Source organism: Platalea leucorodia (assembly GCF_965183815.1).
Source record: "Platalea leucorodia genome assembly, chromosome: 1".
NCBI lineage: Eukaryota > Metazoa > Chordata > Aves > Pelecaniformes > Threskiornithidae > Platalea > Platalea leucorodia.
This window is the reverse complement of record NC_138823.1, coordinates 22547544-22574284: the sequence shown is the minus strand read 5'-3', so window position 1 is coordinate 22574284 and position 26741 is coordinate 22547544. Positions and strand designations below refer to the sequence as shown.

Genomic DNA, 26741 nt, shown 5'->3' with positions numbered 1-26741 from the left:
TATTGAGCATAGGTGGCATGCTGAACAAAGAAGGCTGTGAACTAACTGGATCCTTTAATGATAAAGATTCAAGCCTTAACATAAATGTATTGTTTTGGCTCTGTGGAGCACATCTGTGAGGTGTATGTCCCTCAGAAATAATCTGCTGCAAGATATTTTAAATCTGAAGTTTCGTAAAACTTCTGTGATCAGTCACTATTTCAGACCTGTGTGACGCTTTGTCAAAAATGTTCCTAAATACATAAATAAAAAAGATAACTAGAGAAGTATGCATTTGATTTGAAAGCATATAGTGTGTAAGCCAACTGAGAATAATAGTACCATAAATCTCTGTACTCTGCCGTAATGAAATTAGTAAGCATAGGAAACACAACATTACTTCCTTCAAGGATGGTGAAGACACGACTGATCCAAACCCGCTGCCCCAATGTGCCACCCTGTTCCTGTCACTGTAATAATGCTCTCAGTAGGTGAGATGCTGTAGTGATCTACTTTTCTCAAGCCTCCAATTGGCCTGGGAAAGTTTTCTTCACATCTGTTGATGTGGAAAAACAGAGCTAGATGACATGAGCAGAGAGCTTTGGCTGGAACTCAGGAAAAAAAGGAGAGCCTACCACCTCTGGAAGAAGGGGCAGGTGACTCAGGAGGACTACAAGGATGTTGTGAGGTTATGCAGGGAAAAGATTAGAAAGGTGAAGGCCCAGCTGGAACTTAAACTGGCCACCACCGTTAAAGATAACAAAAAATGTTTTTACAAATATATCAGCGACAAAAGGAGGGCCGGGGAAAATCTCCCTCCTTTGTTGGATGCGGAGGGAAACTTTGCCACAAAGGATGAGGAGAAGGCTGAGGTACTTAATGCCTTCTTTGCCTCAGTCTTTAATAGTCAGACTGGTCATCCTCGGAGTTTTCAGGCCCCTGAGCTGGGAGATGGAGATAGGATGCAGAATGAAGCGCCAGTTATTGAAGAGGTGGCAGTCACTGGCCTGCTCCTCCACCTGAATGCCCACAAGTCTTTGGGGCCAGATGGGATCCACCCAAGGGTCCTGAGGGAGCTGGCAGAGGAGCTGGCCAAGCCACTCTCCATCATTTATCAGCAGTCCTGGTCAACCGGGGAGGTCCCAGATGACTGGAAGTTAGCAAATGTGACGCCCCTCTACACGAAGGGTCGGAAGGAGGATCCGGGGAGCTACAGGCCTGTCAGCCTGACCTCAGTGCCGGGAAAGGTCATGGAGCAGATTGTCTTGAGTGCCATTACGTGGCACATGCAGGACAACTGGGGGATCAGGCTCAGCCAGCATGGGTTTATGAAAGGAAGGTCCTGCTTCACTAACCTGGTCTCCTTCTATGACAAGGTGACCCGCTTAGTGGATGAGGGGAAGGCTGTGGATGTTGTCGACTTGGACTTTAGCAAGGCCTTTGACACTGTCTCCCACAGCATTCTCCTGGAGAAACTGGCTGCTCATGGCTTGGATGGGTGCACTCTGCCCTGGGTTAAAAACTGGCTGGACAGCCAAGCCCAGAGAGTGGTGGTGAACGGAGTCAAATCCAGTTGGCAGCCAGTCATGAGTGGTGTTCCCCAGGGCTCAGTACTGCGGCCGGTCCTGTTCAACATCTTCACTGATGATCTGGATGAGGGGATTGAGTGCACCCTCAGTAAGTTTGCAGACGACACCAAGTTGGGTGGAAATGTCGATCTGCTGGAGGGTAGGAAGGCCCTACAGAGGGACCTGGACAGGCTGGATCGATGGGCCGGGGCCAACTGTATGAGGTTCAACAAGGCTCAGTGCTGGGTCCTGCACTTGGGTCACAACAACCCCATGCAACACTGCAGGCTGGGGGAGGAGTGGCTGGAGAGCTGTCTGGCGGAAAAGGACCTGGGGGTGTTGGTTGACAGCCAGCTGAATATGAGCCAGCAGTGTGCTCAGGTGGCCAAGAAGGCCAATGGCATCCTGGCTTGTATCAGGAATAGTATGGCCAGCAGGACCAGGGAGGTGATCGTGCCCCTGTACTCGGCACTGGTGAGGCCGCACCTCGAGTACTGTGTTCAGTTTTGGGCCCCTCACTACCAGAAGGACATCGAGGTGCTGGAGCGTGTCCAGAGAAGGGCAACGAGGCTGGTGAAGGGTCTGGAGCCCAAGTCTTATGAGGAGCGGCTGAGGGAGCTGGGGGTGTTTAGCCTGGAGAAGAGGAGGCTGAGGGGAGACCTTATTGCTCTCTACAACTACCTGAAAGGAGGTTGTAGCGAGGTGGGGGTCGGTCTCTTCTCCCTAGTAAGAAGCAATAGGATGAGAGGAAATGGCCTCAAGCTGCGCCAGGGGAAGTTTAGGTTGGCTATTAGGAAAAACTTCTTCACCGAAAGGGCAGTCAAGCATTGGAACAGACTGCCCAGGGAAGTGGTTGAGTCCCCATCCCTGGAGGTATTTAAAAGACGGATTGATGTGGTGCTTGAGGACATGGTTTAGTGGTGGACTTGGCAGTGACAGTTAACGGTTGGACTCGATGATCTTAAGGGTCTTTTCCAACCTTAATGATTCTATGATTCTATGACATGCACGTATTGTAAATTTATAATTTACATTGTAAATACACATGCATGCTCTCTCCTGTTTTTCTCTCAAGCGTGCAGTCGTTCTCACAGCTGATGATGAATTGCAAAGTTTGTGTCTGTAGGCCAGAAGAAGAGTTGTACATAAATCTGAGTTTCCTCTTATTGACATCTCCAAAGCCAGTATTTCTCACTTCATTAGCAGCAGCCCTGGCACATGAGGAGGAATCCAACACTGAATTTTGGGCATTAATGGAACTGAAACACATTTTTGTTTTTTTACAGCCCTGATGTAATTTGGATAGTTTTTAAAAACTACTAGACATGAAGCATCCTTTTTTACTCAAAGCGGAAGTAGAACTCTTTCTGTGTATACCAAAATCGTTTGGTCCAGATCTGGTTGTATAGTTCTGTTTAGTTACAATAAACCTTAAAGCAGTCCTTCGGAAAGTTCCTGACGTCATATGAAATGTAAAAAAGCAAGTCAGGTTCTTCGCCCCTGCCATTTGAAAATTCTACAATGACATCTTTGTTATGCCTTTACAATTGTAGTTGTCCAGTGAGGGAGCCGTGGCTATTATTCTTAAAGCTTGAGGATATTATAAAGTTACTGAGACTTGTCCCATATATCCCAGCATTTACTAGATTTTCTACAGTTAATTAGAAAGCATTGCAAACATGCTACTTAGTCAAGGACCTTAGTTGTTACTATTGTAAGTTCATAAAAAGTGGTTTTACTGTGGAATAGAAGCGTTGTTGTCCTGTGTTGTGGCTTAGCCCCAGCTGGCAACTAAGCACCACACAGCTGCTTGCTCACTTCCCTACCCAGGTGGGATGGGGGAAGAATCGGACAGGTAAAAGTGAGAAAGAAACTTGTCGGTTGAGATAAAACCAGTTTAATAATTTAAAAGAAATAATAATAAAAAATAAAATTGTAAGGAAAAGAGAAAAAAAAATAACAGAGAGAGGAAAATAAAACCCAAAAAGAGAAGTGATGCAAATGAAACAATTGCTCACCACCAAGCGGCCAATGCCCAGCCAGTTCCTCAGCAGCGGGCCCCCACTGACCTCCCCCCCAGTTTATTGCTGAGCATGACATCATATGTTATGGAATATCCCTTTGCTCAGTTGAGGTCAGCTGTCCCGGCTGTGTCCCCTCCCAACTTTTTGTGCACCTCTAACCTAATTGCTGGCAGGGCAGTCGGAGGTGCAAAGGCCTTGATGCTGTGCAAGCACTGTTCAGCAGTAACTAAAACATCACTGTGTTATCAACACTATTTTCAGCACAAATCTGAAACATAGCCCCATGCAAGCTACTATGAAGAAATTTAACTCTATCCCAGCCAAACCCAGTATCTCCTGTGGCTTTCATCCTTGCAGTTGTGTGTGATCATGTTGAAACTCTGGCTATAGTTATATATATGGTGATGCTAATTTTGAAGTGAGCAGTTCTTCCCTTGTCTTATGTACCCTATGCTTATAGGAAATCAACTTATCAAATAGGAGTGAAGACATAACTGATCCCAAGAACTTCCGCAAATAAATCTTTAGTAGAAGAAAAATATTTGCCTTTCCAACCACTTCGACTCAGTTCCCAAGGAATCCTTTAAATTGCTGAAGTTTGATTTCATCTTCATCCTGTTTTTCTTTAATGATCAGTGAAATTGCATGAATGTGGTTTTTTTGCCTGTACTTCATAATTTTAGTATTATGAATGTCTATATTTTGAAGAAGTCTTCCTTCAGAACTATGAACTTAATACTATGTCCATGTGAGGACCCTGATCTGAATGTGATGAAAATGATGAAAGTAGCTAGTTTTATTGACTTGTTTTTTGAGTAAGATGACTTTAATGAATTTAGAAAAAAAAATAAAAAACTTAGAAAAGTGCATATCTTTACTCTATAGGCTTTATTGAATGCATGCTCCTCTAGTCATCAGTTTAAATATTTTACCATTTTTCTGACCTGTAAAGAAAGGTAGCAGATTCTGATTTTGGGCAGAAGAACTGCTATTGTCACTTCTTTTGGTTGCAGTGTAACTGCACTACAATTTTTTAAAAAAATTGTAGTTCATTTTTTGAAGTAATTTGTCTCTGAACTAAAATTTTTGTCTTTTCTGATAGGACATTTGAGAATGTTCAGGAAACTACTCTGAATACATGAGAAGAAATTATGGAGTATTCTTAGTGTTTTGATGTTCCTTTTGTAAAAGTTGGAAGTGTACATACTGTTTGCTTTCAGAAGTCAGAGCAGGTGTGCATTTACTATGGTGAGATTAGCTATCTGTGAGTTACTTTCTCAAAAACAGTGTTATTCAACAAACATTTTTCAGGCAACATATAATTCTGAACCAGATATAAGAAAAATGCAGTACTATCTTATTGCTTCAGAACTGAGGACAGAGTTTATTAGTATTAGCTGAGTCAGAGTCATAGTCGGATACAGCAGGCAGTAAATTGTGTATCAGCTGTGTCATGGAAACATGTTTTTCAGATTAGATGCATTAAGAAACAGAATACCATTTCCCTTTTCATGTGTTATATGGTCTTCTGTGCTGTCTATTGGTAGCTTTGTTGCTTTCACACTTAGCTAATACCAATATAAAATTAATTTTTTTCTCCTGAAAGAGTGCGTTCCTTCCCTCAATTGAAAATCTGAGTCACATGGAATCAGTCTTTGAGAGATTTATCTCTCTGTGGCAGTTTAATTGAAGCTGGAACAATTTTGCCTTTGCAAACATTAGTTGTACTAGGGAGAGCCCTCAATCTTTCAGAATTTCTATTTTACAATTTACCATTTTTTAAAAATCTTTTGAAATACTGTCAGTGTATATAAGTGTATTTTGAAGAATGGGCTGGAATTTCAGTTCTAGAATCCGTGATAGTAAGCTGATCTTCATAAGCTCGGTTGCGGTCATCCATTACATAAAACCAGGAGGCAGTTTACTGGTATACTCATCATCTGTCACGCACTTTGATTTAAACATATTACGGCAACTAGTGTCTTAATTGTAAAAAAACAAAGAACAAAACTAACGAAAAGACTACACAAAACTTTGTCAGTGTTTCTATGACATTTAAATAGCATTTCAAACATTTGATTTCTTCGTACTGGCAAATGCAGGAAAAAAGAGAGCGAGCTTTCAAGTTAGGGAATAAAATTAAAATTCTTTAGTATATTTTAGTCAATTACAGAAAAAGAAAACACTTTATGTGTTCTAATTTGGAGCTTGAAGTTTCCTGCTACTGAATGCTCTGATAATATGAGCTGTGCAACAGAAATATAAGGGCATCTTTACTTTTTTTTGGTCACTTGAATATATTTAAATTAGTTTTTTGTTTGGGACCAGCTATTTTAGGCAGAACCTGCATACTATTGAGGTGGAAAAATCTTAAAAAAAAAAAATAAATAAAAAAAGACACCAAACCGAACTGCTCTAAGAATAAAAGTAGCTAAAGCATCTTGATCTGTGGCTGATATTCCCTGTTGACACAGAGGATTTTGCAAATTCAGAAAGATTCAAGGATTTGCAGTGTGAAAATCTGTACTTCACAGATTTTAAGAAATCCTGAAGTACCTAAACTTAGTTTTGTTTACAGAAAAGCTGACGCTACAGCATGAACAATTTCATCAGATAACTCTGTAATGGAGGTGGACTATTCAAATACTTAGGTATTAGATCAATACATTGTTGAACCAGTGCCTTTAAGCCTTTCAAGTATCTAGATCTGAAACCTAAAAAAAAAAGAAAGATAAAATGAAACAGGAGCCTTTAAAGAAATCTCTAAAGAAATCTGGCTAAGGGTTGTTTACAGAAATGCCAGAAGTATTGAGGGAAGTTTTTGTTACAACTTTCCAAAGCCTTTTACTGCTGGTGCATTACTGTAACTTTGCTAACCTGGTACACGACTGAAGTCCACTAGAGGGAGCCAGAAATGTTTTATTCTGATACTGCCAAGTCAGTATTTCAGCTGATTTCCATTTCTACTTTTTATCCAGCTCTAGGAAAGTGTAACATAATGCTGTGTCCTTTATGGAACATTCTAATCTGCAAGCATATAGTTGTCATAGGTAAGGGTTTGTTCAAGCCCCAAATTCACAAAACAGGAGCTGTCTGCTGTGTTATTATGTCTGCTGTGCAATTATTTGAGGTAGCGCATGCCACCAGTTGCAAACTTACACATAACAGCTAGGGAAGAAAGTGATGGCTTTATCAGAGCAAAATAGACCACTGTCTTCACTTTCAATGGAGTTAAATGTAGGTTAGGTCTGGTCCAGAACTGGGAATGAAAACACATATAACTTTACATCCTGAGAAGATAAAAAATTCTTTCATAAAGAAACCACTGTGTCAGGATTTAATCTCAGTGAAAGTGCCTGTTTAACCACTTTTCTTTCTGAAGCCTCAAACATTTAACCTAGCCCATTTATACAGGCTGCATGTGGTGTCTCCACAGACCTTGACTTGCTTCACTCAATATTGTCTGTAGTCTATGCTGAAAAAATGAAGGGAGAAGCAGAAGCCACACGGAGATGACAATAGTAAGACATGCTCGTTTATGAAGGCAAATTGATAAGAGCTTCCAGCTGTGAGCTGGAATGTAATAACTGCACAGCCTATTTAAAAAGATTTCCTAATAAACTACATGCTCTTTGTTGGGCAAACTGCATGTCATTTCTAAGGCACGGACATAGTTTCCAGGACATACTTCTACAAAGCCTTCTGTTCTGATGAGAGCTTCAAATCCAGATGCAAAATTTGTCAGGACTAACTTATGTTTATAATTAGGTAATATTCTTTGAAAAGTCCACTAGTTGTTAGCTGCAAACTCAAATAGTACTGTGGATGCTTTTTTGAAGACAGATTACTAGCCTATTCAATTATTGGTATTCTTCAAGACACTTAGTCCATGACTTGTTTCCGGTTCTTACTTCATCTGTATTCTCATATTAGGAGTTTTGAAGGACATGAAAGACTTAAGATATGAGACTTTGCATTGTTCTGCTTTATACTGTCAGTTCATATACACATAACCTTCTATCTCCCTGGATGCAAAAGAACAATAAAGCAGGAAGTGGTCGTTAAACTGTAGATACAATTATCTGAGTGAAATGCAAAGTAGTACTTATTTTAGGGAAGACAGTAAATCTCACTAATAACACTTTCAAAGCCTGCTAATTTATACTAGCAGCGAAGGGGAAGCATTCCCCTAGCTACCTCAACAGGCTGCTGAAGTAGCAGAAGGACTTTGCATGTGCAGAATTTGTAGACATTTTAATGGAATTTTATGGAGAGTTGTCAATATATATAAAGTAGAAATGTAGGCAATTAACCAGATGTGCTTCCTAACAAAGGGGATTGTTTAAAACTAGAATTAAAAAAATTAGCTTTATTTCATTGTACATAAGCTCCTTCTTCCTTTCGTAAAATATGGTTGTTCTCTTCAGGATATTGATAAATAATGTATCCCTGACTGTGTTAGGTGTCACTAAGTCTGGTGCTTTTCTACTCTTATTCTCCTTTTCTCTTTTGAAATTCATTAAACAGACATACATATATTTATATTTTTAATCTTAGATTTTCTTACTGTTCTATCAGGGTTAACTGTGACTGAATTTCATGTAGGCATAAGATGTGTAGCTGTTGCAGCATGCAACTCAGTGCAGGTTTCCAGCCTGGATAGCACAGCACAGCGAGCCGGATGAGGGAGGTGATTGTCCCATTCTACACCGCACTGGTGCAGCCCTGCCTCGGGTACTGTGTGCAGTTTTGGGTGCCTCAGTGTACAAAGGACATCAGACAGGACATCAGTGTGTCCAGAGGAAGGCGACCGAGACGGTGAAAGGTCTCGAGGGCAAGATTTATGAGGAGCAGCTGAAGTCACTTGGTCTGTTCAGCTTGGCAAGAGAAGGCTGAGGGTTGACCTCATCGCAGTCTACAGCTTCCTCACAGCGGGCAGCGGAGGGGGAGGTGCGGATCTCCTCTCTCTGGTGACCAGCGATAGGACATGAGGAAATGGCATGAAGCTGTGTCAGGGGAAGGTCAGACTGGTCATTAGGGAAAGGTTCTTCACTGAGAGGGTGGTCGGTCTCTGGAACAGGCTCCCCAAGGGAAGCGTTCGCGGCACCAAGCCTATCGGAGTTCAAGGAGCGTCTGGTCGACGCTCTTAGTCATACGGTTTAGTTTTGGGTAGTCCCGCGAGGAGCAGGGAGTTGGACTTGATCCTTACAGGTCCCTTCCAACTCGAGATATTCTATGCTTCTATATGTCTTATTTTTTTAGCTGAGCTTTGCAGCCTGCACTGAGACTGCTGTGACTGTGCTGTGACTATATTGTTAGAGCCTAGGCAGCAAGTTTATGTTAAGTTGAAAAATGTTTATGTGGGATTCAATATAGCAGTCACTGCATGAGAAGCATCTCAATTTTTCTATTACCTTTCTGTTACATTTCATTACAGTTGGATCTTTCATTTTTCTCAGACAATTTCAGTAATGAGTGATGACACAGATGATGTAAGTGGTGTAGTTCTGTTGACTTCAATTTAATGCCATCTGCATACAGACCCCAGGCTTATTGTGGTCCTGTCACATTTTCTCCCTTTTTGGCCTCTTGTTGATGTTGATATTGTGTCTTGCAGTGGTAAATAACCTGCGAACACTTAGTGCCATTCATCTTCAGACAGTTTACAAGTGTTAACTAATGAATATGCTCAGCACCTCTGTGCTGTAGATCATTTGTTATTTTTATTAGCTGGATCCTTAATGAAGCTGTGACATTAGTACAGAACTTTGAACACAAAGTGGCATAAATAACATCTAATTGAGACTTCTAGGCAAGAAGAGTCTCAAAATCAAATCACTGTAAGGTATTTGAATACCAGTGCCTTTGAGAGTAAAAATCTTTGTGAAATAAAACAACAGTCATTTGGATGATTTCTGTTGTGTGCCAAATCTGGTGGAACACAGTTCTTATTTTGTCTGAATTAATTATTGTAAAAATATTTAAGAAAATAAGAAAATGTTGTAATAATCTTTTCTTAAATAAAACATTTTCAAACACAGATTTGTGTTATAGACTGTTAGCATCAATCACTTTGCTATAAATTTTGGAAAATTAGTAATTCTAACGTCTATTTATATTACCTTACTCCAGCCATAACTGCCTATTTGTATTTTTCTACCAAAAATTTAACTGCCTTTCCTCCATCACAAATTTTTAATCCATCAGCAAAGTTGCTCTAAAAACAGTCTAACAACAGGTAATTCTTTTTTGAGAAATTAAGGGAACAAATAGGCAAAACCAATTGGACTGAGGAGTTCAAGGAACTCATTTGTGTGCAGAGATAGCTAGGGATTAAAGTGTAACAATTAACTGTAACTTCTTTGCAGAAGATTAAATGATACAAGATCACCTAGAAATTACTGGTTAAACTGAAACAATGAGGATTAACTGAATAGTGATAGAGAGGGGAAAGCTATAAGCAACTTCCTAGCTGAGTTCCTCCAGCATTAGTACTGGGGAAGATCTTTAATATTTTCACTAGTGGCCTTGGCATAGAGAACAAGAATGCTGTAATTCAATACATTGGTGACACAAAGTTGAATACTTATCAGTACAGGGGGCAACGGGATACCATATAGTAAAGAACTAGATGACCCTGTGAACTCCAGTAGTAAAAATGAGTGAGATTAAATAGCACTAAGTGTAAAATCAGGAATTTAAGGACTAATAAGAATTACTACTATGAACTACAGGCCAGGGACTCCTGTGTGCCTCAGTCCTTCTCAACAACCTTGAATTCTGCTTTCCATAGCAGGGTAGCTGTGTCCAAGCTGCTGATTAGGAGCAGTTCTTGCTCCATGCTGTTCTCCTACGCTTTGTGCTGGCATTGTCTGGGAGATGCTGGTTAGCAAAGGCCTAACTGTGCCAGGAAGCATAAGAATTAACAGGCAATCATGGGCCAGCACCTGGCCCTGTGACATAGTTATGTCTTATTGGTATAGGCATAGCCTGAAAGAGCAAAATCTATTTGGTCTTGAAAAATGAAAGCAGAGAGAGTATGTGATTGGTCTCTATAAAAACATCAGGCAGCAAACACTGAGGAGAGAAAGGAGCTATTTAAACTAAATGACAACACCGGTACAAGAATAAATAGCAATAAACTAGCTTGCAATAAATGAGCACTGGAATTTAAAAGGTATTCTTTCCATTGTAGCTGTAGGACTTGGAAAAGCATTTTGACAGATTTTGGCCTCATTATTTCTAGTTAATTTTAAACTGGAATTTAATTAAATTATAAAGTTGTTAAAAAAACCCGCTGTTGCCTGAAGCAGCAGGAAACTGGAATGAATACATGAGGTCTCCTTCTATCCAGTATTCTTATTTAGTGAGCTTAAACTTGCTGAGAAAAGTGATAACAAATGTATGCTCAGTTATTTTGCTTTCTTAAGATTGTTACAAATCTAAAACTTTAGTAAAGGTGTAGCTTTGTCAACTGTCCATTCTCAATATATTACATAATTATGCAAGTTTCCAAGGTTAAAGAAAGACTTTGTGGAAGTGTGTTGTAGATTCTGTTCACTTATGGCAGGTTTATTTCATGCCAAAACCCACCACACTTATTTAATGAGCCCTCGTGGCCCCGTCGAAGTACCGTGTGGGCTTACAAACTCTGTTTCGGAAGCAGTGCAGCTGTATTTGCTGTGACATAACACTCACCGGTGTGTACTATGTCCAGATCACACCCGGTTTCATATTAGCCATTTCCTCACTGGAAATCTTTATGCTGTCTAGTTCTTCATGAAATCATGAAAGTTCATGAAAGAGTTGTGTGTGGTCAATATGACACTGTGCAGGAATTATGCGCTGTTTCCCCTGGCATTGATGAGAAACACTTTGGACTGGACAGTGTTGAGTTGTGCCTGTGCCACAATGAAAAAAGTGAATTAGTGCCTTTACAGATCTTGAAGAATGTCAGTTATTTTATATGTGAACTGCTTCTTTTTATACAGTATACTTTAGGAAGGATGTACTCTGGCTTGTATTAACCCACCTACACTAGTTCTCCAAGTAACAGTTTCTAGTCCTACTGTGCATGTGGAGGCCTTTGTCACATTTTTTTGAACATAAATAATCAGTTTTCCTAGCCAAATGTCTTATTTGCTGACTTTACTCTTGGTTGAAAAAAAAAGTATGAACAAAATTGCTAGTATATGCCTTGAGGATAATAAAAAAATCGATACAAGAGAGATGCACTGTCCTATTAGGGTGATAAGTACAGTGTTAGTACACAAGAGTGAGTATACCTTTTTAAAACTGTAGTCACTTAGGGTATTTTTCTCTTATGCTTAAAAGATAGAATCATGTAACTATATACTGTATCAAATGCATGCACAAGAAAGGATATACTTATTTTATGCCGACTTTGTTGTTTATGACCATCATAACTTTTCATATATAAGATATCCATTCACTACAAGCTCAAGAGCAAATACACGTATCCTTTAAAATACATGTAAAGTTGTTAGTCTCATACTAGTATTGTAAAATTTCCCACTTTTATTAACAGCTTCCTTCTGGTATTTAATACAGTTTTGGGGGATGGGTTTCCATGTGTCATTATGGATTTAGGACCAATAAACATTATAGCAGTTTTGGCAGTTGGTCAAACTGATTATAATTTTATTACCTGCATGAGAGTGAAAGTCAGTATCATAGCAGACTACTGGTATAGCAAAATATTGAAAAAATAGGTAATCTTACCAACTCTTATAACAGTCACAAATTCAGAGATTTTCTTTGCTCCTGTAATATACTTCATTGACTAAATGCATTAATTTCACAGAAGGAAATGGTGTGACACAAAAGGTGAAGGTATCCCATGGGTATAACTGAATGAATAAGGTAGAGCTGAATGGATAAATACTAAGATATAGCCTCTGTTTGCTATAGCGCAGTATTGGAAGAAGCTACCATGCAATGTCAATAATGTTATTAATTTCTTTTTAGAGGATATGAAATCTTGCAAATTCATTTTGATTTGAAAGAGAAGCAGTAAAATTGATATAAAATAAGAAACTAAACTATCTTTAAGGAATATTTCACATTACTGTAACCACTGCAAGGAGTTTTTGTTCTCAGTTACAATCAAACAAATCCAGAGTAGTTCGGTTGACCATGAAACAGTCATTTGGATTTATTTTTATGTAGAAAAATAGTTACCAAAATGCAGTTGCAAATGATCATAGAATCATTCCCTTTGGAAGGGACCTAGGATTTATCTAATCCAACCTCCTGCTCAAAGTAGGATTGACACTGGAAAAGAAAAGACAAAAGCTATTAAGGTTCAGAAAAGAATAGATGCTTGGAAAGAAAACAGCAGGAAATGAAAAACAAGATTTCTTTGGAAAAAGGGTAGAAATTGACGATGGGCGGTCGTCATGTTTACATGATGACGACTTGTCTGTACAGTCAGAACAGGAAAATTAATTGGAAAAGTTTCTGTTTCATTGAAAGTATATCCAGACTCTGCTGTTTATAATGTATGAGCACAAAGTAGGTATGATTTGTTCCATTCACTCCAAAATAATGAATTTGTGTCTTTAAAATAGATCCTAGTAACTACAAAAGATGCATTGGTAATCCGGACCTAAACCTCTAGAATGATGTCTCTATAGATGAGCCCTGAATCCTCCAGCTGTTGTAAAAGCCTCTGTGTTTTCCAGAAATATGAACATTGGCTGTTGATAGCACATGCTATGTGTGTCTTGCACAGTCATAGGCAGTTGCTTCCATTAAAAAGGAATGTAAAAATTAAAAATTTTAAAGGAGGTACCTCATAGAAAGGAATGCAAGCTTTCCCTCATCAATAATGGAAATCAGTAGTCTTAGCTGTAAGAGACAATACAGATTTCAGATGGGGGGGGAGTGAATTATTGTTTTTTAGAGCAAACATGAGCCATTTTTTTGGTGGTGTATGGAACCAAATAGCATTTTATATTTTAGCTAACTTCAAGAAGTCTTCTATTCTAATTCAAAGAGCTTTGAATTCTAAATAATATGCAGAGTGCTAGAAAGTTTTACTTCTGTCAGGGACAACAAATAGTGCTGTTGCTATTTCACTGGAAAACTTTGGGGGATTTTCACGTATTCAGAAACAAACCAATAATCAGAAGAGCAGATCAGTCTCATTTTCTGGGGAGACAATGTTCAAAGTGACCCTTGCAGTCCCAGAACGAGGATACCCACTGATTAAACTTGTAATTCTTTGGAAACACTGTTATATTTCAAGTAGGCAAAATACAGAAAGATGAGCAGAAATTGGGGCTAGAGGTAAGGAAGATACCATTGGGCCCTACTTTTACTAGAGCCACATTAGCCAAAGATACATAGATTTGCTCCATAATCATAACTTCCGTGACTGTACAGAGGAAGCTGACTCATGTTACTGAGTGCTGACACTGATTCGGCAGTGTCTATTCCAAGTCAACGCAGTGACTAATGGAGAGATGAAGTACTCCTTTCTCGAAAAAACTTCCTTGGTACAGGGTGGCTTCAAACATCGCACTGCTCCATGATGTAATGAAGTTGTTTTGCGTCTGTGACAGATTTAAAAAAAAAAGGGGGACTAACTCTGTAGTATGTTAGTAACCATGATTAGTTACCTTGATGCTGGACCCAAGCAAAGAGTTTTCCTACTCTTCCATTTTTCTCCCCCTTCCTTTCAATGCTGCATTCTTGTTACCTCTTATAATGTTTGAGGAATTGTGTCTTACATAAAATATGAGGACAAAAAAACCCCCATATATATTTAAACCAAGTGAAATTTTATGAAGAACAGTAGCAGCAAGCATAAAAGTTAATATAATGCTAATATATTAGGTGGTTCTGCCAAGCAGATGAACTCTAAGAGATTTGGTAAAACCATAATAATAAACCTTACTGTCCTATGGAAGCATTCCAGTACAATTTTGCACCTCTGCACACCTGTAATCCGAAGTAGTGTTTTGAAGGCTGATGAGGATTTGGTGTAATTATTTTTTAGACTGTAGTGCCTAAATTATCAAACTCAGGCTGATATGAAATCAAATATACCGTGCCTTTTAATTTAATCTTACATAAAGTAAGATTCCCATTTTGTTCTTAGAAGTTAGCGCTGGGCCATCTATAATCATACTTAGGGGAACGGTGAATGGTATTTTGTAAGGTAGCTGTCTTTTCACATAATTTAGCTGAAAATATTAAAATGATTGTCATACTATATCCTTTTTCTTAAATTATATATTTTTTGCTTTAAAATGTCTGCAGATGTAATTTCTTTATAAAAATGTTTTACATTTTATTGAATTTAAAGTGGTGCATGAAATGTGTTTTGAAGAATTTAATAGACAAATTTGTAATATTTTATTTAGGGCAATACAAAGGAGTGATTTTTGTGCATTAATTATGTCTGATGTGTAGATGTGAAATGACTGATTATTCGGATATTGCAGGTTTTGCAGAATTTGTTTTTGTGGGCTTATGTAATAAAAAGCTTTTAGGCAGTGTTAGCAGAAGTGAGAGCATATTATGAATAATCTTGTAAAAAACGGTTAAGAAATCCAAAATGAATTAGAACTTGTTTGTTCTGTGTATGGAATTAATCTTTGTGAATGGAAAGCACATGGAAGGTTTGAGGTAGATCTGTCTAATCCAAATTCAGAACACTCTTTTCAGTTGTCTAAAAAAAAAGATTTGTCTTAAAAAATAAATTAAATTAATGTATTTAATTAATTAATAACAAAATTTAATTAATGTGAAAATGTCAGGCTAGATATATTTTGTGTGGTTTCACACAGGAGAAATTTATTTGAACAGAACTTCAGCAATTCTTATCCTAGGCACTAGGTGGTGTTTCAGCCTTTTGTACTGAAATGCACATCTCGATACAGTATCGCTAGCACTTTAGATTCTGGTTTCAAACCAGTACTTAAAAAATAATAGAGATGTTGGAGAGCAGATTTTTGTCCATTTTTTCCTTTTCAAATTGTCAGTGTTCCCATGTTGAGAAGAACTGACACCCACAAATTGCAACACTGATGTTCATGACTGTTGAACTCTTCAGAGTGGTGGTTAGGAGATTTGAAAATGGGTGCAGTAGGTAGCGTGTGTACTTTAGAGGGCAGATTTCTGATGTAAGGGATTAGTCCTTTCTTAGTTACTGTTTTAGAAGGGAAACTTCTGTGATTCTTCTTTGCAGATGTGTCGAAATACGTGTATTAAGCATGCGATCCACTTGTGTAGTCTTCCCTTCCCTTCTCTGCTCTGCTGCTGTCACAGTCACATGAAATGCTCTGTCCTGGCAGGGACCTGGCTGGGACAGGGCTGCTCTGCATGTGTGCGAGCTGCTGAACGCTCTGTCGCAGGCCCCTGGGGGCAGAAGGAGAAATCCTGTCCAGGAATGTGCCACCTTCCCATCTGTGCTCTTATGATATTATCTTACATATATGTCTGTCATTTAATTGAGAGGTCTGCACTGTAAATTACCACTATTTCTTAAATTGCAAGAATGCTTCCACATGCTAGGATAAGGTGGAGAAGTCAGTTTAGCCCCGTACTAATCGAGGGCTTGAATTTCTTGGTGCTCACTGAAAGCACATAAATTTCTATGTCTGTGTGACAGTTGCCATTCTGCTCATTGTGTGTGATTATTTGAAGCTAAAATTACAACTGCTTGGGTCAACAGCATGGAAGTCTGCATGTTGAAAGTACATTGGAAATAAGGCTTTATCAGAAGTGTTAGCTATAAATATTATGAACCACTCTTAGAAAGGCAGAAAAAAATCTGCAAAATACATAAATATATGCATTTTTCATGCAGTGTGTTTGATTTTTTTTTTTCAACATGAAATACCTTAAGTAAATTTTTCTTTTTAAAATTTTGTTTCATGAGGTGCTTTCAGTTTAAGTGCTTATATTGTTTCTTGCAGGTCTGACCTTTGGTAGTTTGTAAGAAACATTGCACAATGGAAACAGTTGGAACCAGTTTGACTTCAGTAGGGCCTGGGAGATAATATGATGTCTTCCTTAAAGTGTCACTGACAGTCAGTGAAAAATAGCTTCCAAGATGTACAGATGGAAATAAAATACCAGATGATGATACAGTAGATAGCGACAACAAAGACAGGCATAGCATCTTTAATCAGGGTCTGGGTTTGATCAAGCTTTTATGATAAAATATTTGCTTGTTTCATATGGGTCTCATGGCACTGACAATGGCATTGCTCTGTTCTGGTATACATCGTTGTCTACCTAGTTTGGCAGGAGCTGAGATTTATGTTGCAGCAGATCACTAAATTTTGTGTGTCATGGGGAAGCGGTTAAGTCAGGAGTACTCTTCCTGATTCTACTTTTAGAGGAGGAGATATTAAATCGTATTCATTCAGAAGGACCTCTCATTCTGTTGAGTACAAGAGAGTAACACTGGTCATCCTGGAGTGCATTGTCCTGGGACAAAATGTGGCTGTCAGCCAAGGACACAGTTGCTCAAGTGTTTAGACTGTGATATCTAGTTTTTGTGACATTTTAACATCTACTAATAGAAGGAAAAATAGCACACAAAAACTTTGGGGGATTTTATCTTGTAGTCATTCAAATTGTTATATATTTATATACTTAAATAATTGTTTCAGGTATCGTCCTTTCATTGCGCTGACACATACATGCAAAGATTAGAACTTCTTTCAGCTGTGTACAAACCAAGCAGAAATATTAAGGGCTTTTAATTGCTATTGATTAAAGAGAGAAAAAATACTTCTGTCTTTGGTGCTGAAATTTCAGTTTGGAGCTTTTGTGTACTTTCTAACTTAATTAGCAAAGGTAAAACAGACCTGTTCTTACATTTGTATTTGAATGATGGCCAGGGCTGAAGCATGCACAGTATTGACCTTTGTTCTCAGGACATCTAACCTGCTTCAGACAGCAAGCTGCTACTCAGGGAGTCTCTCTTTTTTACCCTCAGTTCTTTGATGCTTGTTCTGTCTTGTTGAAATAAGCAGACGTGTGTTCTCAAAGATGAAGTATCAGCACTATAAAAAGTTAAAAATTAAATTTAGCAGGATGGCGCATATTGCCACCATTAAATGGGCAAGTGATGCCTCCTTTTCCTGCTCCAGCCTGGCAGTTTGTGAATGAGGCAGTCAGTGAGTTTAATTTGAGTACGAACTTGCATCCAAGTAGCCTTCTGTATGAAGCTTTCATCAAAACATTTTTGGTCAGACTTGACTAGACAGCATGTCTCAAATTTTCTATTAGATGACTGCCTGCGGAATAAAAGTAAGATACAGATTGCAACTTCTGAAACCTTTTCTGGTGGACTGAGCTAGATGTATTGTGGAGGTAGAAACTACATTTTCCATGTGATTCAACTATCGAGCTAGCTGCATTTAAAAGAATAATGAAGAGCATTAATGTAAGCCTTTGAAAGTCCTGTACTGTAAACCCTTGAAAAAGAGGCAGCTCAGTGTAGGATTAGAACTGGAGGCATGATAGCTAGATTGAAGGCTGAGTATAGACATTCAAGGAACATATAGTAAAAATGATACAATTTTGTCTGTGAACTAAGGCAAAAATATATAAAGAACAAAAGAGCTGAGTTAAAGCTAAAGAAAAATGAAGATTAAGGAGTGAAGGAGAAATTTGCGGTGAATTAATGCTATCTACAGTCCAAATTTTAAGATAACACAATAACAAGTTTAAATGTGCCATTGTATTAATAACTGGCCTGTTGTATTTGATTCATTACATCCTGATTTATTCTCATATAACATAAGAACTGAATGTGAAATTAACTTACAGATAATTGCCACTGGCAATTTCCTGCACTGCCATGTGACTAAGGTGATCAGACACAAAAGCTTTGCAAGCAAGCACATTTTAGAATGTTAAAAAATCTCATTACTACATGTAGGATCTCACAAGTGGGAAGCTGTAATAATTTTAACAATTTAGTAAGCATACAGTGGAAGCTAAATCTTGACTATGAAGTGGAGAGACCTTATATGTTGTGTTACTTTATTTATAAAATGGCTTTAATTTACAATAGCTTTGAAAATTAAGTCACTTCTTGAAGTCAACTTCATCTAAATATAAGATACAGACCACTGCTGAAGTAAATCAGCAGAGCATTTTGGAGAATTATAAAATTACTTGTTTGCAACAGCAGAGGATCTATTCCAAAGTTCCTTACTCTGACTTAGTAAGAGAATGGATTAAGTATTTAATGATTTTTTTATTCCTGTCTTTTTTCTATCATCCTATCATCCTCAACCTGTAGTCTTCATTTTCGAATCTTACATTTACTGCCATTGGAATGTAAATAGGTAGATCCTTTTAATTTATATTGCTACTCTCTGTGGTTTTCCCTTGTATTATAAATGATGAAGCAAAAGTGGAATAAAAGTATATTTGTGTTTATATTTTTTTCTAAAACAATTTCCTCCAAGGTTGTACAGACATATTTTATTGTGCCGTGGCTAAACTATTGTCATTTTAATAGAAAAAATTAGAATAGTATTCTTTCTACCTTTGGAAATGGCAATGATCAGTTGATGTATGCTTGATGAAAACTTTGTATGCAGTGTTTACAAGCTAATAGATTTTCCATTTAAATGTGTCTGAACAGGTAATGTGGGTATGTAACTTGTGCCGAAAACAACAAGAAATCCTCACTAAATCTGGAGCCTGGTTCTATAACAGTGGATCAAATGCACCACAGCAGCCTGACCAAGAAGGTGTTAGAGGTCTGCGGAACGAGGAAGCACCTCAAGAGAAAAAAGCAAAGCTGCAGGAGCATTCACAGTACCAAGGACCATCAAGTGACATATCCACACAAGTTTTGGACAAAAACAGATCTCAAGGACTCACAAGACAAGACTCAATTAAGAATGGTTCAGGAGTAAAGCATCAAGTAACAAGTGACACAACGTCAGACAGGTAAGAAAGTATTTAATGTTTATACTGATAAGATCTGCTGAATTGATGCTACAAATTAAAATTTTATCTTTTTAAGTTTTATCTTATTTTTATTCTGTAGCCTATAAAATACATACTGGGTTTTTTGAAACAATCCTAAGAAGCAGCTGAGGAGTCTTTTATTGTATTCAGATGGTCATGGACAATGTGCGTTCTTCATTCCTTCTCATTAAAAAAACAACAGGGAAAATGATAGTTGCAGTGTGACAGAGGTTGTCCGTGTGCTTGCAACTTTGTCGAATCATAGTCATTGCACTGTACAGAATGTTACCATATTTCTTTTGTGGCAACTAACTTTATAGCAGAATTTTAGTAATCAAAAATAGGGCTCAAAAAAGCAGGTTAATGGAAGATGGTGGCTGTTCAGACTACCGAATTAAAACATCTGGTAGTACTTGCAGTATATAGTATTGAACATGGTGAAATCTTTGTGTGATGTCCTGAGTCTTTTCATGGTTTCTCAGTCTCTTGCTGTTAGTTATTCTCATTAGTATTTTTCCTCACTGTTTTATCTCAGTGTTACTTGGCATTGGTTGAAACTGTGGCTGTTTCAGTGCTAATGTAATAGGACCCAGTTTAGTCAGAGGCTATTTTTCCCTCCCTTTTTCTTGATGTGATTGTACCAAAAGGCACCAGAATGCTCTCAACCTCTGTGGCTATGTTTTACTGGAAAACAAAAGTAAAAACTGTTTCATTGAATAAGTTTAATTTCTTTCTAAACAAGACCAGAATAGAACTTTAAATATGGTGGGAAGGGAAAGAAGAGAGTGAGCTTGCTCACGTGTTGCCTCTCTCTCCAGAGACCTCCACCTGCCTTGGAATTTGGCAGCCAGATCAGTATAATCTGGCAGCTTTCCTCTGCTGCCCAGCTATGACCTCATTACAATATTTATTCCACAAGCTTGAAACAAGTTAGACAGCTATAATATCTTTTAGGGCTAATATAATTAAAATTGTTTTCCTTTTCCCTCACCTCTTCCACCATATTTTATTTCCTGTTTTTGGTCTTATTTGGGAACAAATTGAATGTAATTAATCTAACACTTTTTGTTTCACTTATTCTGCCTGTTGCCCTTTGCTCTGATTTCAGCTGATGGGTTCAGTCCTTAGTTGCTCTGAGTACTTCTCAGTTATGTGCATGGTCTTTGAGAAATACAGCTGGCAGCTTAACTTGATGCTAAGGAGCAGGAGAGAGAGACTGATTCTCTTGTGGTTCTTTTTTTTCCTCCTTAATTTTGCCAGGAAAATGGAATGATACATAGTATGATGATAAAAAAAAAACCCGTCTTGTTCTCAGCAATCATTTAACTCTGAAAGTGTTTTTATATTATATGCATGCAGAAAGAGAGAGGGAGAGTGGGCTATACAAATAAATATGTATTTCAGATATGTAATATGCATTTACACTAAGCAGAATTATATGATAAACATGGACAGTATAAAGTAATATTTACTGATCGGGAGAATGTAGACTGTGCCTGAAATCAGAACCATTCTGCTGATTGTGATCACTTCTACTCAACGTATTGCTTAAATCCAGATTGTTTTTTCAGTAATTATCCCCTTTCTGTTTTATTTAGATACTAATACTAGTGTTCCCTAATTAATATATACAAGTATGCTTAAAATATATTTATGATCTATATTACATGCTCCTGAAGGTTAGAGGGTCTTCTGAATAATTTTCTTCCCTAATGTTCTCCACATTAACTGTCTTTCCTTTGCTGAAGTTAATGAAAAAGACTCCTCATTGATGGCCAATCAATGTCTGATTTGTCAAATGGCCTTTCAGAGGAGAATATCAGCATCTCTGAGAGAGACTATCCCAGAATTCAAGGACAGGGATAGGCCTTAAGATTGGACCTGTATATGCTGTGGTGCCATTGCTATTCTCAACAATAATACTGGAAGGCTTACAACTTTATTACATTCAACTACTGTTAAGAGGAGAAGATAATGTATCATTTATACTGAAGTCGTGCATAGAATATGTATCATAATTTAATATAATTTTAATATTATAATTTCTAAATCCATATATGTTCTGCTTATTATTATCGATCAAGTTAAGAAAACTCTTTTTATCCATCTGAAACTTGAAGTAGTGGTCAAGCAATTGTATAGAACTTCCTAAAGGCTTCTGGTCTTCTTTTCTGAATGTTTCATGTTATGTGTTTTGTGATGTGGTTTTTTTTTTTTTTTCTTTATTTTTCTTTTTTTAGCATTAACTGAAAGAACCAGCCAGTAGAGAAACATGTTATATGGGAGATCATCATGACAGGTTTTTTTTCTGTTCTTAAATTAATTCTGTGAATAAATTGAGCTACTCTAGTATGGTAGACCATTTGTCTAGATAAGCTAATTCTAGGAGAAAAACATGGCAGTTCAAAATGTCCAAAATAATAGGGAAATAGCCAAAAAAGTCTGAAATATTTAGAAGTGGTTGTTGTTTGTCTTGCACAACGTCAGTAATAGAAGTAAGTAGAAAGTAAGAACTATATTGTCTGTTTTATTTTTTATCCCAAACACATTAGTTTTGACACAAATAATTTAAAAAGTTAAAAATAATAAAACACTTGTGGAAAATGTATTGCTAAGCCTCTGTATACTTGGGTTCTTATGATTCAAATAGAAAGGTAAAATGTCATTTTTTATGAAAGTATTACGAACATTTGCAGCTTCCTTTGGTGTTGCCGCAATCATTACTTAGTCATTCTTTGTATCAAGTATCATATATCTTGTCTTCGTCATCTGGAGACAAGTTGGTCACAGACTAAAGGGCAACATTCACTTCTTGAGTCTCAAGAACATCAATGCCATTTCTGTCTCATTCCTTACTATGTCTTTTGGTTGTGCTTTTTTGTGTTTCCATTCTTGAGTAGTACTCACCATATATTTTTCCTGTTTTCTTCTACTAGTATTCTTCTTCATTAAAATAATATTAATTGTTCCAACCATTAGACTAGTATTCTGTTCCCTTAATGTATGCAACAGTCCCATTTGCAATTGATAGATCCTAAACTATTCAGACAGACAGATAGGTACTTGATTGTGGATCTTTGACTGATCTGAAATTTGATACCTTAAAGAAGTCTGGGATGATTTTGGATTGCACATTCTCCAAGGACATTTTTCTTATATTGGATCCATTACAAAAGAAAAGAGAAGTCAAATACTGTTCAGGAGCAAGTTGTACTTACCACCAGCAGAACAGTTTTCCATTATTAAATTTTTTTCTGGTTCATATCCAATATTTATAATCTGCCTTAGAGTGCTTTTACTGCTTTCTGTGTAGTAAACCCATGGAGAAGGCAGAAGCAGCAGGCACACTGTAAGATCAAGTGTTAGATTTCTTTCAGTAATTGACCATCTTACATTTGACATTGTTTGAGGTGAGACTAGCATAATTTGTATTGCATGGAGATTTTATGCTAAGGGCAGTTGAGAAGTAACAATATGTAGTGGTTTTCACAGACTTAACCTTGTGAGCAGAGTATGGATGCTGATGTAGTATAACGCTAGAGTCCCTGAAAACTGTCAAATGATGTGAATCAAAGAAGTGCAAAATATTGCTCTATGTAATCCATAGACTCAGAAGGTCCATTCTGAGGTCTGCTGTGCACAGATGGTAGATTTATGGCTGTATGCACTGCAGTTCTTTGATTCGTACTATCCAATTTCACATTAATTCTGGATTATACAAAAGGGTCCTTTGTATTTTATTTTGATCAAAAACATTCATGTACTCTGTTGTTCCCAAGACCTACACTACTCATCATTCAATACATGGTGTTTTCTTTTTAGTAGCAAAATTATTTGAAGAGACATAATCTTTTTTTCAGTCATTTTTTAGCAGGCAATCAGCTTGTGAAATGGTTGATTTCTTCATTCCAAAGCCTAAGCCAAAGCAAATGTTTATAATGTCCTATTAAAATGTGTACAACGTCCTAATAATAAAAGCTGGGGAACAGGGAACCTTAATGCTGAGACAAAGCTTTTTTATGTGTCATTCTGTTTGCCTGAATTGTTAGATCTTTAGGTGATGTTGCCATGCTTGAGTTGTAAAATAATTATTTTTCTTGCTCTTGATAGGATCCATTGTAAAGCCATTTCAGTCATTTTGCACATATGAATTCAGTGTTTTAAATTGTAAATCTTTTGAGACATTCCAGAGGTGTTGCTTCACAAACCTCTTTTCTATGTACGTGGCATTTCATAATCCTTTTTATGCAATAGCTCTCTTGAAGTAGGAGACAACCTATGCGTCTTCCCAGTGCAAGGTTATGATGACATAACTATTTCTAATCTAATGCCTACCTGAAATGGTGTTATGTAATTCAGGTAGATGTGAATGATTAAGTGTTTGTTTTGTTTTGTTTTGTTTTGTTTTTTCCCTAATCCATCCTGTATGAATCCACAATGCTTTCCAAAATTTGAGAAAATTAATTTTGAATTTACAATATATATTTGTCATGCATTCTATTAGTGTAAGTAAAGCTCTGCTCAAGGACATTTTTCATGAGATTCAATGCAAAAAAACAGTGAAAATATTGTGAGAAAGTTTGTTTTCATGTTTCATGAGTCAATTTATTATTGCTGCATCCCTTAGGGAGTGAGCCATGTCAAAAAAAGAGAATTGGTTCTTGGTATTTGTAAAGATCATGATCTCTAAGATCATGATTTGAAGCAAGACTAATGAATAAAGTTGCCTGAACCCTTTTCAGATTAACTGTAAGGATATGAGATTAAATCATAAAAACCAGAATGAAAACAGTAACTTGAGAGAGTGAGCAGCTGCAGAGTTGGACAACAGCAGTATTTATTTTCCAGACCAGCAGACACAGGTAAAATATATCCACCTTCCCCCTTCCTTCCCTTCTCCTGTCAAAGATACGTATGTATTTTGGGGCTTCATTTTCTATCATCCATTTTATCTCAGGAAAAAATGGGATTTTTATGGTGGTTTCCACACACTGTAGTGGGTTTGGAGTTTTATTCTGAGTAAGAACTGAAAAGAAGACTGTTGAGGCTACTTGGGTCTGAAGATGCAGGTTTTCTGCATATATTCTTTATGGAATGTATACATGTGTTTCTCACATATAAAGGTTTTATTCTATTGCATTACCAATGGCAGTAGAATGAAAGTGGTTCCCTGTGTCTCTTTGCTTCCGTTCTTGGAAGGAGTACCAGTATGAGTTGGCAGCGTAGGCTCTGTCTTTTGGGACTGCAGTTGGGGATGTCAGGGTGTGAACACAGAGAAAAAAGAGACCAAAATAAGAGGGAAGAGGAGGAGAGAGGAAAAAGCAGGCATAAGCTAGCTGAGAAACATCAAAGAGCAGCATGAATTAAATAAATGAAAATGTGTATCCGTCTGTTTCATGTTATATCTTTTTCAAATAGCTCTTCTTTAATTGCTGGATTATGAACAACTGATATTGAGAACATTACTGATGGTAGTTTATTGCAATTTAAAATATGACAATGTAACGTTAAAGAATCAGTCAATTACATTTCTTTCTGAAAGCCTGAAAACTGGCCATTTCCCAAGATTATCGCTATTTTTCTTCTGCAACACTTGTGACACAGCGCTATAATGCAGCTTCTGATTTTGATTGTTTTTATTTCTGAGTATTTGAGTTGACAGGTCTTTAGCCCAGGTGTCTTAAAAAAGCATACAATCTTTACTTGGACCTGTGGAAACTAAGCATATTTGAAAGAAATCTCAAGTAAAATAGAGGCATTTTAACTTTTTTACCTGTTTTTCTACCTGCTGACATATTTAAAGACAGTGAGAAATATTAAAAGAATTGTATAGAGACAGTGTTTAAAATAAGGGAGTTGGTATCAAGAGTCAGACTAACAATGCTATGTGCAGATTTGTTCATGTTCAGAAGTATCCATTAAGGACAACAGTGTCTCTAAACTTCTTAGAATTCTTTATGTAAGAATTATCTGACATGAATTTATTTTTTTAACATTGTTGACCACTGCAGTAGAAAAAAACCACAATTGTTGAGAAAGCATAATGATATTCGTTCAATTCATGAATAAATCTAATACTTTGTACAAGTATTTTGCAGGCTGAGTTTAAAATTGAATCAATATTCTTTTCCATGCATGACTGCAAAGAGCTGTCACTGTCTTTCCATGGTGCTTGAACAGGATGGAAAATTTGGGCATTAGAGGTACCCTACAGTATTTATAACATATTAACTAAAGATTTAAGTTTTGTGGGATTTGAACTGCATCCAAATAAGGTTTTATCTTTATCTTCCTGCTCCTGTTCCAGCATTTTTCACCACTTTGATAGTCAGTCCTTGGAGCTGTAAAGCGAAATCAATGTCAATCTGAAAACTGTAGTCTCAGTAGTTTTGCTTTTGTTTCTTGTGCTGTCTATCTTCCATTTCAGTGTATGCTTTGTATGATTCTTGAGGTAATAACTTAGAACAAACAAGTTAGTTTCTTCTTCACAGAAGTCATCTTTTAATTATTTCATTCCTCTACATATAGGTTTTGGGGTGTGGATCAACATTTCATGGCTATTCCAGTTTTCAGGCAGAAACTAAAGCTACGTTCATCTGCTGTCTCAAACTGGAATGGCATAAAAAGGAAATTAATAATAACTATGGCCAGAGGAAGCAATAGAAATTTATGGGAAGGGAGCCAGAGAAAATGCAGTATTTAATTATTGAGAAGAAGTACCTTGGGCCCAAGAAAGTCAGAAATCCTTCAGTGCAGAAGTTTTAATGAAATAATTAGACACTTATGACAAGGATTAAGCTACACCTACTTATAAGGATGAGTAAGGAGTTTGGTACCATCTGTAATGCCTACATGCAGAGTCTCTGTAAGAAGTTCCTGAATGGTACTGTGTCCTAGTTTCAGCTGGGACAGAGTTAATTTTCTTCCTTGTATCTGGTATAGTGCTGTGTTTTGGATTTAGTATGAGAATAATGTTCATAACACACTGATGTTTTAGTTGTTGCTAAATAGTGTATATACAAATCAAGGACTTTTCAGCTTCCCTTGCTCTGCCCGGTGCACAAGAAGCTGGGAGGGGGCACAGCCAGGGTGGCTGACCCAGACTGACCAAAGGGCTACGCCATACCGTATGGCATCATGGCCAGTATATAAGCTGGGGGGAGTTGGCCAGGAGGGTCGACCACTGCTCGGGGCGGGG

The 26741-nt window shown here is 37.5% G+C and overlaps 1 protein-coding gene across 18 annotated transcripts in view; it reads left to right on the top strand.

Annotated features, from left to right (window-relative positions):
• RIMS2 (regulating synaptic membrane exocytosis 2) overlaps positions 1–26741 on the top strand; it is a gene marked incomplete at both ends in the record, with an annotated part of 502005 nt that overhangs the window by 118628 nt on the left and 356636 nt on the right. For all 18 annotated transcript variants that reach the window (XM_082312737.1, XM_082312730.1, XM_082312752.1 and 15 more), the window contains one exon: positions 19212–19522. In XM_082312737.1, the coding sequence (XP_082168863.1) occupies positions 19212–19522 (311 nt within the window). The remainder of the gene's footprint in view (positions 1–19211; positions 19523–26741) is intronic.